General features: G+C 47.7%; 1 protein-coding gene across 1 annotated transcript in view; it reads right to left on the bottom strand.

The window, feature by feature from the left end:
* Positions 1 to 11,586: 11,586 nt before the first annotated feature.
* LOC143292322 (UPAR/Ly6 domain-containing protein bou-like) overlaps positions 11,587 to 14,042 on the bottom strand; it is a 121,320-nt gene continuing 118,864 nt past the window's right edge. Inside the window, exon 3 of the mRNA XM_076602511.1 lies at positions 11,587 to 11,918. Coding sequence (XP_076458626.1) covers positions 11,587 to 11,918 — 332 coding nt within the window. The remainder of the gene's footprint in view (positions 11,919 to 14,042) is intronic.

The following is a 14,042-nucleotide window of genomic DNA, read 5'->3' as shown; positions in this document are numbered from 1 at the left end:
TATGGAGAGAGTTAACTCCTTCATAATCCCCTGGTTTTGTTAGTGCATAGTGTCAGTGTCAGTTACGTGATGGCTTCCAAGTTTTGTCACGGGAAAAGATCCATCCCGAGGACCGGTTACAAGGTCAACGGCGGCCTCAGGCAAGAAAGAAGTGGTCGTTGTCGGGGAGGGTTCTTCTCCCTTTCTGAAAACTCTGGGCCCTGGCCCGGGAAGTTCTCGGCAGTCCCCTAATTGGATCAAGGAGATGATGGGGACTCAGTATAACACCCCTCCAGTCACTCCCACGGAGGTTAGGACAAATGTCACCACTCCTGGGGGAGCCTTTACAGGCCCAAGGTTCCCCAGTCCTTCACAGGTACGTTCTCAGATAACTACCTCAGGCACTGGGTACGTCACTGGCACCCCTGGGGTTATGACCTCTCGGGTTTCAGAATCTAACACGCCCGATAATACCTCCCTGGTGGGGGGCGACGTTACATCCCTCATTCTGTATTTGGAGAGGAAGGAGGAGATGCGTCGACAGGAGGAGAGGAAGGGGGAGATGCGTCGACAGGAGGAGAGGAAGGAGGAGATGCGTCGACAGGATGAGGAGAGGAAGGAGATGCGTCGACAGGAGGAGAGGAAGGAGATGCGTCGACAGGATGAGAGGAGGAAGGAGATGCGTCGACAGGAGAGGAAGGAGATGCGTCGACAGGAGGAGAGGAAGGAGGAGATGCGTCGACAGGAGGAGGAGAGGAAGGAGATGCGTCGACAGGAGGAGAGGAAGGAGATGCGTCGACAGGAGGAGAGGAAGGAGGAGATGCGTCGACAGGATGAGGAGAGGAAGGAGATGCGTCGACAGGATGAGGAGAGGAAGGAGATGCGTCGACAGGAGGAGAAAGAGCGTCGACAGGAGGAGATGGAGCTCCGGCAGTTAGAGCGAGAGATTTGAGCTTTTGGCTCAAAGCCTTGCTCAGCGGCCTAGCCGAGAGGAGTCCCCGGCAGCGGGACTGCCCACTTTCGCCCCTCCAAGGCTAACTGTTCCTGAGTTGCGCCCAGGCGACGATGTCGACGATTTTCTGGATCATTTCGAGGCAGTCGCTGACTCCTATAACATGGCAGAAGAGACTCGCTCGCTTTATTTGATTAGCTCCTTGACAGGAAAGGCCCGGGAGGCATTTAACAACTTAACCCCGGAGAGTTCGTATACTGATCTGAAAGCGGCGCTTCGCCGTCAGTTCAGGATATCCCCTGAAGCTTACCGTAAAAAGTTTAGGGAGATACGCAAAGCTGGAGGTGAGTCCTTCATCCAATTTGGGATCCGTCTTAACCGCACGCTCGACCACAGGGAAACCATGTCCGGAATGGCACTGAGGGACTTGATTCTCATTGAGCAGCTTCTCAGCACTGTGACAGACGACCTGGCTGTGTGTATCAGGGATGAAGGCCTTAGAACGTTCCAGGAAGTCATAGAGAGGGCTGAACGCTTTGCGGAAGCTAGAAGGGGGATCAAGGTCTTCAAGACCAGTGCAGGTTCTCTAGGTGGGGGACTGAAGTCTTCGCCCATGCCGAAGCGTGGGAACCTGAGCTATTCTCAGCATCCGTTGGCTGAGCAATCACCGCGTTCAGTTGTTCCGCCACGTGGCAGCATGGCGTCTGCTCCTAAGTCGGCCACTGCACCGGGTAAGGGGGGCAATCAGTGTTTTTATTGTGGCGAGGGGGGACACTACAAGCGCGACTGTCCAAAGTTAGAGAGAGACCGGAGGCAACAAGCAGCAGTCGGCCACACACACGAGAGTTGCGCTTTAGCAACTGTACCTGTGTTCAGCGCTGAACAAGGTGACCAAGGAGGGATTGGGCCTACCTGTTCAGTGTTTCTCAGCCTCGTAGAGGATCGGACAGTTGATTCTATTCGAGACTCTGGCGCTACATGCACTTTCGTTGACGAGTGTGGTACCTCCTGACGCCGAGAAAGGAGGAACGTGTCAGGTGACTGGAGTTGAAAAGTCCTTCAGCGCTGTCCGTCCTTATGTTAAGGTACAGGTTGCTACACCGTACTTTAAAGGAGCTGTGTGGGCTGTGGCACTCCGGAATCCTGCATATACACTGCTCATTGGTAACAACGTGCTTTTCGCAGACGGTACACGACAGGGGGTGTCGACACAGCTACCCAGGGAGGTGCTGGCAGCAGTAACCACACGAGCGATGGCAAGGGATCAGGCGCCCGTCTTACAGCCTACTCAGGGACCGGTGACAGACGCAGTAGCTCTCCACACGGATAGGGAGACCGTCCGTCGTCTTCAGGCCAGAGACCCCACCCTGCAGCAACTGAGACAAGCGACAACGCCCAATATCAACACGGGACGGGAGGGGAAGACATCTTACACAACGCACGGCGGTCTCTTGTTCCGTGTGTTCCACAAGAACGGGGAGCACCTCAAGCAACTGGTGGTGCCTCTGGGCCTCAGACGCACTGTCCTCTCCCTGGGACATGACGTACCCATGGCGGGGCATTTGGGAGTTCGACGGACGCAGGAACGAGTGTGGCAACACTTCTACTGGCCTGGGATGTGCAAGGATGTCCGCCAGTACTGTCGGTCGTGTGACGTCTGTCAGCGTACTTCTCCGCGTGGTAAGAACCAGCGTGTGCCGTTAGGTACTGTCCCTCTTGTGTCAGAGCCCTTCCAGAAAGTGGGAGTGGACATCGTAGGTCCAATCACTCCAGCCTCTGCGCGGGGAAATCGTTACATTGTGGTGGTCGTTGATTACGCCACGCGTTACCCAGAAGCCGTTGCGTTGAAGGGTATTGACTGTCACAGTTGCGGACGCACTGTGGCAGATGTGGACCCGAGTGGGAGTACCCTCGGAGGTATTCACAGACAGAGGTACCCAGTTCACAAGTGACGTGATGGCTCAGGTAAACCGGTTGTTGGGGATCCGTGGCAGAACTACGACTCCGTACCATGCACAGGCAAACGGTCTTGTCGAGCGTTTCAACGCCACCCTGAAGAAAATGATCCAACGCCTCTTCCTACAGAATTTTGCCAGGAACAACCCCTTTGTTGCCGTGGGTTCTTTTACGTGCGCTAAGGGCATGCTGCACGCGGGACCTCGGTTTATCGTCTCATCCGAATGACTAGCGTCCAGACCACCACACAAGGTCCAATGAAGGGGGAGAAAATATCAGCGGCTGAGCCGTGATTCGAACCAGCGCGCTCAAATTCTCTCGCTTCCTAGGCGGACGCATTACCTCTAGGCCATCACTATATGTAGACCACTCCTTCCGCTTTGACACATCCTTAACTCACTCAGTACGGGCAGTCCTCTCTTCTCCTCTACACAAACCCCTCGAATGTCCAGTGGATGTCTGATTGACCCAACCTTTAGCTTCCGTCGTCAGAACTGTAGTATTCTTTGTCAACATTCACCTCTTCAGTATAAGAGCGTTCCGCTTGCAATATTTTGATGGTAATTATTGGGGTGAAACGCTCGTCTCTTTCGCCGTTCGTATGGAGAGTTAAAACTGAAAGTGGAACCGACAGGGCTTCCTTCAGGGGAACGTCCGGTGCCCCGTGTTGTTTACATTCTCCTCTGAAGCTCCATTAAGGCCTGGCGCGGAGCTTTGGAATTGGGTTTTTATTGTTGATTCTTTTGGTCTTTTATTTTGGATCTGTTTTATTTCATGTTTGCTTTGTGTGTTGCTTTGTGTTTTGATTTGCTTTGTTTTGTTTGGTTTGTTTTTCAGGGATGATATGACCTTTTTTTTTCTTTCTTTCTTTTTCTTTTTAAAAAAAATACTTTTTCGATTTCCTCTTCTCTTTTGCTGTGTATCCGATATTGTCTTTTTGAACAGACAAATGAATAAGTACATGAATGAATGCATAACAAACAAACAAACAAAATTACTAACCAACAAACCAACCGACCAGCTTAGTAACTAACATACCAATCAACCGACCAGCTTAGTAACTAACATACCAACCAACCGACCAGCTTAGTAACTAACATACCAACCAACCAACCAACCGACCAGCTTAGTAACTAACATACCTACCAACCGACCAGCTTAGTAACTAACATACCAACCAACCAACCGACCAGCTTAGTAACTAACATACCAACCAACCGACCAGCTTAGTAACTAACATACCAACCAGCCGACCAGCTTAGTAACTAACATACCAACTAATCAACCGACCAGCTTAGTCACTAACATACCTACCTACCAACCGACCAGCTTAGTAACTAACATACCTACCTACCAACCGACCAGCTTAGTAACTAACATACCTACCAACCGACCAGCTTAGTAACTAACATACCTACCTACCAACCGACCAGCTTAGTAACTAACATACCTACCTACCAACCGACCAGCTTAGTAACTAACATACCAACCAACCAACCGACCAGCTTAGTAACTAACATATCAACCAACCATCCGACCAGCTTAGTAACTAACATACCAACCAACCAACCGACCAGCTTAGTAACTAACATACCAACCAACCGACCAGCTTAGTAACTAACATACCAACCAACCGACCAGCTTAGTAACTAACATACCAACCAACCGACCAGCTTAGTAACTAACATACCAACCAACCATCCGACCAGCTTAGTAACAAACATATCAACCAACCGACCAGCTTAGTAACTAACATACCAACCAACCGACCAGCTTAGTAACTAACATACCAACCAACCGACCAGCTTAGTAACTAACATACCAACCAACCATCCGACCAGCTTAGTAACAAACATATCAACCAACCGACCAGCTTAGTAACTAACATACCAACCAACCGACCAGCTTAGTAACTAACATACCAACCAACCAACCGATCAGCTTAGTAACTAACATACCAACCAAACAACCAGCTTAGTAACTAACATACCAACCAACCAACCGACCAGCTTAGTAACTAACATACCTACCTACCAACCGACCAGCTTAGTAACTAACATACCAACCAACCATCCGACCAGCTTAGTAACAAACATATCAACCAACCGACCAGCTTAGTAACTAACATACCAACCAAACAACCAGCTTAGTAACTAACATACCAACCAACCAACCGATCAGCTTAGTAACTAACATACCAACCAAACAACCAGCTTAGTAACTAACATACCAACCAACCAACCGACCAGCTTAGTAACTAACATACCAACTAATCAACCGACCAGCTTAGTAACTAACATACCTACCTACCAACCGACCAGCTTAGTAACTAACATACCAACCAACCGACCAGCTTAGTAACTAACATACCAACTAATCAACCGACCAGCTTAGTAACTAACATACCTACCTACCAACCGACCAGCTTAGTAACTAACATACCTACCTACCAACCGACCAGCTTAGTAACTAACATACCTACCTACCAACCGACCAGCTTAGTAACTAACATACCAACCAACCAACCAGCTTAGTAACTAACATACCAACCAGCCGACCAGCTTAGTAACTAACATACCAACCAACCAACCGACCAGCTTAGTAACTAACATACCTACCAACCGACCGACCAGCTTAGTAACTAACATACCAACCAACCAACCGACCAGCTTAGTAACTAACATACCAACCAACCAACCGACCAGCTTAGTAACTAACATACCAACCAACCAACCAACCAACCGACCAGCTTAGTAACTAACATACCAACCAACCGACCAGCTTAGTAACTAACATACCAACCAGCCGACCAGCTTAGTAACTAACATACCAACCAACCAACCGACCAGCTTAGTAACTAACATACCAACCAACCAACCGACCAGCTTAGTAACTAACATACCAACCAACCAACCGACCAGCTTAGTAACTAACATACCAACCAACCAACCGACCAGCTTAGTAACTAACATACCAACCAACCAACCGACCAGCTTAGTAACTAACATACCTACCAACCGACCGACCACCTTAGTAACTAACATACCAACCAACCGACCAGCTTAGTAACTAACATACCAACCAACCAACCGACCAGCTTAGTAACTAACATACCAACCAACCAACCGACCAGCTTAGTAACTAACATACCAACCAAACAACCAACCGACCAGCTTAGTAACTAACATACCAATCAACCAACCAGCTTAGTAACTAACATACCAACCAACCAACCAACCAGCTTAGTAACTAACATACCAACCAACCAACCGACCAGCTTAGTAACTAACATACCAACCAACCAACCAGCTTAGTAACTAACATACCAACCAACCAGCCGACCAGCTTAGTAACTAACATACCAACCAACCAACCAGCTTAGTAACTAACATACCAATCAACCAACCGACCAGCTTAGTTACTAACATACCAACCAACCGACCAGCTTAGTAACTAACATACCAACCAACCAACCGACCAGCTTAGTAACTAACATACCAACCAACCGACCAGCTTAGTAACTAACATACCAACTAATCAACCGACCAGCTTAGTAACTAACATACCTACCTACCAACCGACCAGCTTAGTAACTAACATACCTACCTACCAACCGACCAGCTTAGTAACTAACATACCTACCTACCAACCGACCAGCTTAGTAACTAACATACCAACCAACCGGCCGACCAGCTTAGTAACTAACATACCAACCAAACAACCGACCAGCTTAGTAACTAACATACCAACTAACCGACCAGCTTAGTAACTAACATACCTACCTACCAACCGACCAGCTTAGTAACTAACATACCAACCAACCAACCGACCAGCTTAGTAACTAACATACCTACCTACCAACCGACCAGCTTAGTAACTAACATACCTACCAAACAACCGACCAGCTTAGTAACTAACATACCAACCAAACAACCAACCGACCAGCTTAGTAACTAACATACCAACCAACCAACCGACCAGCTTAGTAACTAACATACCAACCCACCAGCCGACCAGCTTAGTAACTAACATACCAACTAATCAACCGACCAGCTTAGTAACTAACATACCAACCAACCAACCGACCAGCTTAGTAACTAACATACCAACCAACCGACCAGCTTAGTAACTAACGTATCAACCAACCATCCGACCAGCTTAGTAACTAACATACCAACCAACCGACCAGCTTAGTAACTAACATACCAACCAACCGACCAGCTTAGTAACTAACATACCAACCAACCGACCAGCTTAGTAACTAACATACCAACCAACCGACCAGCTTAGTAACTAACATACCAACCAACCGACCAGCTTAGTAACTAACATACCAACCAACCAACCGACCAGCTTAGTAACTAACATACCAACCAACCAACCGACCAGCTTAGTAACTAACATACCAACCAACCAGCCGACCAGCTTAGTAACTAACATGCCAACCCACCAGCCGACCAGCTTAGTAACTAACATACCAACCAGCCGACCAGCTTAGTAACTAACATGCCAACCCACCAGCCGACCAGCTTAGTAACTAACATGCCAACCCACCAGCCGACCAGCTTAGTAACTAACATACCAACCAACCGACCAGCTTAGTAACTAACATACCAACCAACCAGCCGACCAGCTTAGTAACTAACATACCAACCAACCAGCCGACCAGCTTAGTAACTAACATACCAACCAACCGACCAGCTTAGTAACTAACATACCAACCAACCAACCGACCAGCTTAGTAACTAACATACCAATCAACCAGCCGACCAGCTTAGTAACTAACATACCAACCAACCGACCAGCTTAGTAACTAACATACCAACCAACCGACCAGCTTAGTAACTAACATACCAACTAATCAACCGACCAGCTTAGTAACTAACATACCAACCAACCATCCATCAACCAACAAACCAACCATTTTATTTCTTTCTTCTTTTTGTTTTATTTTATTTTTAAAAAAAGTTTTATTTTATTTTATCTTATTTATTTTTTTCCCAGCTTTGTTATTCTATTTATTTATTTATGTATATTATTTATTATTATTATTAATCTTTCTCTCGAGGCCTGACTAAACGCGTTGGGTTACGCTGTTGGTCAGGCATCTGCTTGGCAGGGATGTAGTGTAGCGTACATGGATTTGACCGAATGCAGTGACGCCTCCTTGAGCTACAGATACCGATACCAACCAACCGACCGATCGACTGACCGACCGACTGACTTACTGACTAACTAAAACTTATACACCAAAATTAACTTCTGCAGGATTCCATTCCACGCACACAGCCAACAATCTGCCTCCTCCTTCGAGGACTGAAGCGAACAATGGGAGGTGACTCTGTAGTCTTGTGGACGATCACTGAACCGCGAGTTCATTCCCTTAGACTGTTTGACCCACCTTTTTTGACTCGCTTGTGTAAACAAAGTGAGTCTGTTTTAACCCGGTGTTCGGTTGTCTGTGTGTGTGTGTGTGTGTGTGTGTGGTAAACTTTAACATTGACATTTTCTCTGCAAATGCTTTGTCAGTTGACACAAAATTAGGCATAAAAAAGGAAAAATTCAGTTCTTTCCAGTCATCTTGTTTAAAACAATATTGCACCTCTGGGATGGGCACAAAAAATAGAAAATGAAGCCTAATTATATCCAAACTGCATTTACTGTTATATTTAAATTTTTTGTATTCTCTAAACTTGGCACTTTGATCTGATATTCTGACCCAACAACAAGAGCAGTCATTATTATCATTTTTTGTTCAAGCAGGAACTTCCTTTGCTAAGCATGGAAGTTTTATTTATTTTGCAAACGTTTTGGTGCAGCAGGTAAAAAAGGGAAATTACTCTGTAATTAATGCTAGGGGACTTAATTTGCTTTAAACTGATCTTTCTCATCTTAAACATTACATTTTGAAATTAAACTCAATACATAAAAAGCTTGGATTTTTTTGAAAGTATCACAAGTGAGTCTTGAAGGCCTTGCCTCTTGTTTTTTGTGTGTTTTTTTTGTTTTTTTTTGTTTTTGTTTTTTGTTTGTTGCGCTAATGAATACTCTGTGACTCTTGTCCTCAGCAAGAATTTGTTTTGTGTGGAGTGTTGGCCTAGAGGTAACGCGTCCGTCTAGGACACACACACACACACACACACACACACACACACAGAAGGTATTTGTCTTTGTATTTTTTGTATTTCTTTTTATCGCAACAGATTTTGTCTGTGTGAAATTCGGGCTGCTCTCCCCAGGGAGAGCGCGTCGCTACACTAAGTATTGTATTAAATCACACACAAAAAAAGATTTCTCTGTGTGAAACAGATTTGCTCAAGTGTGTCGCCAGGGTACAGCGCCACATATGCTTTTTGTTTTTTCTTATTTTGTTTGTCAGCGGCATTTTTTTGTCTTTTTTTTGTTGTTGTTGCCTTTCTTGATAATCGAAGGGGGTGGATGGGATGGGGATGGATGGGGGAGTGGGTGGGATGGGAGTGGGTGGGATGGGAGTGGAGGGGGTGGGATGGGAGTGGAGGGGGTGGGAGGGATGGGAGTGGGTGGGTGTGGGGGGGAGTGGGCGGGATGGGATTGGTGGGAGGGGGTGGGATGGGAGTGGGTGCGTGGGTGGGAGGGGAGGGGATGGGGGTGGGTGGGAGGGGAGGGGATGGGAGTGGGTGGGAGGGGATGGGAGTGGGGGGGGGGTGGATGGGATGGGGGGGGGGGGTGGATGGGATGGGGGGGGGGTGGATGGGGGGGGGTGGATAGGATGGGGGGGGTGGATGGGATGGGGTGGATGGGATGGGGGGGGGGGTGGGGGTGGGATGGGAGGGGGTGGGATGGGAGTGGGTGGGTGGGTGGGAGGGGATGGGGGTGGGTGGGAGGGGAGGGGATGGGAGTGGGAGGGGAGGGGATGGGAGTGGGTGGGAGGGGAGGGGATGGGAGTGGATGGGATGGGAGTGGATGGGATGGGGGGGGAGTGGATGGGATGGGGGGGGGTGGGTGGGATTGGGATGTGGGTGGGATTGGGATGTGGATGGGAGTGGGATTGGGATGTGGATGGGAGTGGGAGTGGATGGGGGTGGGTGGGTGGGATGGGAGTGGGTGGGGTTGGATGGGAGTGGGTGGGGTGGATGGGAGTGGGTGGGGTGGGTGGGTGGGTGGGATGGGAGTGGGTGGGTGGATGGATGGGATGGGATGGGATGGGATGGGATTGGGTGGGTGGGATGGGAGTGAGTGGGTGGGGATGGGAGTGGGTGAGTGGGATGGGAGTGGGTGGATGGGGGTGGGTGGGATGGGATTGGTGGGAGGGGATTGGATGGGGGTGGGTGGGATGGAGTGGGTGGATGGGAGTGGGTGGGAGGGGAGTGGGTGGGATGGGATTGGGGGGATGGGGGTGGGTGGGATGGGGATGGGATTGGGGGATGGGGGTGGGGGATAGGGGTGGGTGGGATGTGGGATGGGAATGTGTGGGATGGGAGTGGATGGGATTGGTGGGAGGGGATGGGAGTGGGTGGATGGGATGGGATGGGATGGGGTGGGTGGGATGGGTGGGGTGGGTGGGATGGGAGTGGGTGGGTGGGTGGGAGTGGGTGGGATGGGATGGAGTGGCTGGGATGGGATGGGATTGGGTGGGATGGGAGTGGCGGGGGTGGGATGGGATGGGGGTGGGAGTGGGTGGGATGGGATGGAGTGGGATGGGAGTGGATGGGATGGGATGGAAGTGGGGGTGGGGATGGGAGGGAGGGGGTATGGGGTGGGATGGGGTATGGTGGGATGGGATGATGGTGGTGGTGATGGTGGTGGTGATGATGGTGATGATGGTGGTGATGATGGTGATGGTGGTGATGGTGATGATGATCATCATCATCCACAAACATGGAACAATTTTCTGGACTGAAGGAACAAAATGTAGAACCAGGTACTCAAAACTACTAGATTCTAGAAGACCAGTTTATTCACAAGAAAAACGAGCACGCACAGAACAAAGTAGAAAAAGATGGTTACATGACTAGATAGATATATTGAGTGACGGATTGGAAAATATACAGACATAGATAGATAATAAGACAGACAGGCAGACAGACTCAACCGACTGACGAGCTGACTGATATGAAAGAGAAAATAAGAGTCAATCTGGCTAAAAGATGGAGAGAGAGAGGGAATGGGAGAGAAATAGAGAGACAGACCTACAGAGACAGACCTACAGAAACACTGACAGACAGAGAGAGAGAGCCGGAAAGAAAGACACAGATAGAGACATGCACAGAAAAAAACATACAGTGAGAAACGACACACACACACACACGCGCGTGCACCGTGACGAACCTCTGCAAAATACACAACTAAAAACACCACAGCCACACAATCACCAACCTGTCACTTGCACTCACCAAGACCCCAGCAGGCAAATCACCACCATACATCATCGCACACGCACACACATTACACACACACACACATTACACACACACACACACACACACACACACACACACACACACACACACACACACACACACACACACACACACACACACACACACGCGCGCGCGCGCACGCGTAAACCCGACAAAAAAAACAACAAAACAAACAAACAAACAAAAAAAAAAAACCCCAAAAAACTGCAACTCCATAACGAAACCCTCCCCTCACCCCAACCCCCCTCCACAACACCCGCCCACCCACACACCGCAAGATGAATCATTTAGATGCTTGGATCAGAAAGTCACGCGTTCTTGTTTGAATACAGCAATACACAGCAGCGCCTCCTGAGAAGTAGGAGAAGAAGGAGGAGGAGGAGAAGAAGAAGACGACGTGGTGGTAGTTGTTGCTGTAGCACTGGACCAGTTCCAAGAGGCGAAGGCAAAAGCGAGAGACATCGCGAGCACCAAGATGGCCGCCGGCGAGGGAAGGGACGTCACTCTGACGGCCGCGTTGCATCCGTCGGCGTAGCAGGTGTAGAAGCAGACGACCATCTGCTGCCCGTAGATGTTGGTCGTTTTGCAGGCCTTCATTTCTACGGCACTGCAGGACCGGTACACGAACTGACCTTTTGGGACAAAAGAAAAAAAAAAAGGAAAGAGGGGGAAAAAAAAGGAAGAAAGGTTGATTAAACAAATCATGATAGCAGCAACAGCAACAACAATAATAACAACTACTACTACTACTACTCCTACTACCACCACCACCAACAATAATAATAGTAACAACAACAACAACAACAACTTCTACTACTACTACTACTACTACCTAATACTGCTAAGAAGAAGAAGAAGGGGAATATATATATATAGATAGTATTCGCTAAACAGAGCTCCAAGCGATTTAGAAAAAGAAAAAAAAAAAGAGAAACAAAATCAAAAACGGATGAACATACACACAGACACACAGAACATGCAGACAGTAAAGTAATTTGCATTTGTGGTAATGAAATTAATTACCCACGCCGGTGCATATCATATATGAATGTCAACAGTTAAAAATAAATCTGCTTCCTTCATGAACAAAATCTGCAGTTCCATATGCTTCCATTGGAAACGTTTTTGTTTTTTTTTAAATATACAAAAAAAATATTATTATTATTATTTTTCTTTTATATGACAATGGAATTGTGTTTGAAATAGTTCAGAGTTTTATCAGGAGCCCCGTTGGCTCTTTGTTGTAATTTTACTGGTTGAATAGTTCGTTCGTATTATTTTGTCTTTTTTCCCCCCTCCTAATTCAGGAGAGAGGGACAGGGAAAGTAGTGATGATTTAAGGCATTTGTGGGGTTGGGAAGATGATGGATTTTCGTCTAAAATGACAATTGTGGATGGACGTTAAACAAAAGAACGAACGAACACACACACACTGTCACAACCCATAAGGGGTTGCCCATGAACCCCCCCCCCCCACCCCCCACCCCTGCACCTTCCCAGACAAACTAACACCCCGACAACACAAAACACAGACAGATAATTCGGCTCAATTCTTTACTGTTGTACACTTTGAATACCCTGGTTCAGACACACGAATTGAAACACTTTAACTACAGCAACACTCTTTAGTTACATCATATCACCTTGATCAAGACACAGTTAAGCCCTAATAACAGCAGCACAGATCTACAAAAAGAAAAAAAAAAGTCAGTTCACTTGAACCTAAATCAAGCTCATCTGTTGAAGGACAGCATCACTGAACTCGCTTTGGTCGTACGCCCGCAGAAACGGAGAGGGTGGGAACGGGAGGAGGGACTGTGGGCGAGGGCGTTGGAAAATATGGGGGTCGGGGAAAGGAGTGGGAGTGAGGGAGTTTGGAACAGACCGGGATGAAGTGGAATGACGAAAAAGCGAATCCTGGAGTCCCGTTGGGGTGGCAGTCAGGGAGAACCAACAGGAAGAATCACAGGGAACAAATCTGTAACAACTCCCATATCTCTGTAGATTACACTCTAACATTATGAAAGAGTACCCCCCCCCCCCCTCCTCTTCCTGGAAGGATACGGAATGCACTAAGGAAATAATTGGTTATCTTATCATATACAGTCAATTTCACACAATGCTACGAACGCCAAAGTACACGAAATGTTTATGATTTATCCAGTAATGAAGAAGTTAAACTCGCATGCAATCCGAAAGAGACATTTACCCTAAATGACAAAAATGTCGGTATCTATCCTTGTGGTTTCAAACTACCGACACAAAACTCAATGAGCCAACATTGCAATCTACCAATCACATTTCAAATACCACACTAACGTTTTGGAAATCTTAGGCTGCAGTTGGACACAGTTCACAAAGGAAATGAATCAGAAACAACTCGAGCTGAATACATAGCAAAACAACCCTAAACACAACCTTATCAATTATCCCAAAATATTTAGAAATAAAAGAATACTGGATTTAAAAGATTTCCGTTCAAACAATCCCAAAAATACAACCAAATGTCACAAGTTACGACACTAACACCACGAGGACAAACTAACTATACAACTCCCCCCTCACCTGTCACCAGGAATCAGGCACACCACTGGCCCAAGAGAGAACACAGAACACAGATCCACACAGAGGCAGAAGGGGGTCACACCAAGAATCGAACCCCACGACTGTCCAAGAGGGCACCCAACAGCTCACTTGCTGGAACGGCGACCCTTCTCCTTCCAAAGCTCGGCACCAAAGGCAAAGCAAAACTCTCC

This window comes from Babylonia areolata, chromosome 18, assembly GCF_041734735.1.
Source record: "Babylonia areolata isolate BAREFJ2019XMU chromosome 18, ASM4173473v1, whole genome shotgun sequence".
Classification (NCBI taxonomy): Eukaryota; Metazoa; Mollusca; class Gastropoda; order Neogastropoda; family Buccinidae; genus Babylonia; species Babylonia areolata.
The sequence above is the reverse complement of the archived record's forward strand: the minus strand, read 5'-3'. Positions and strand labels throughout refer to the sequence as shown.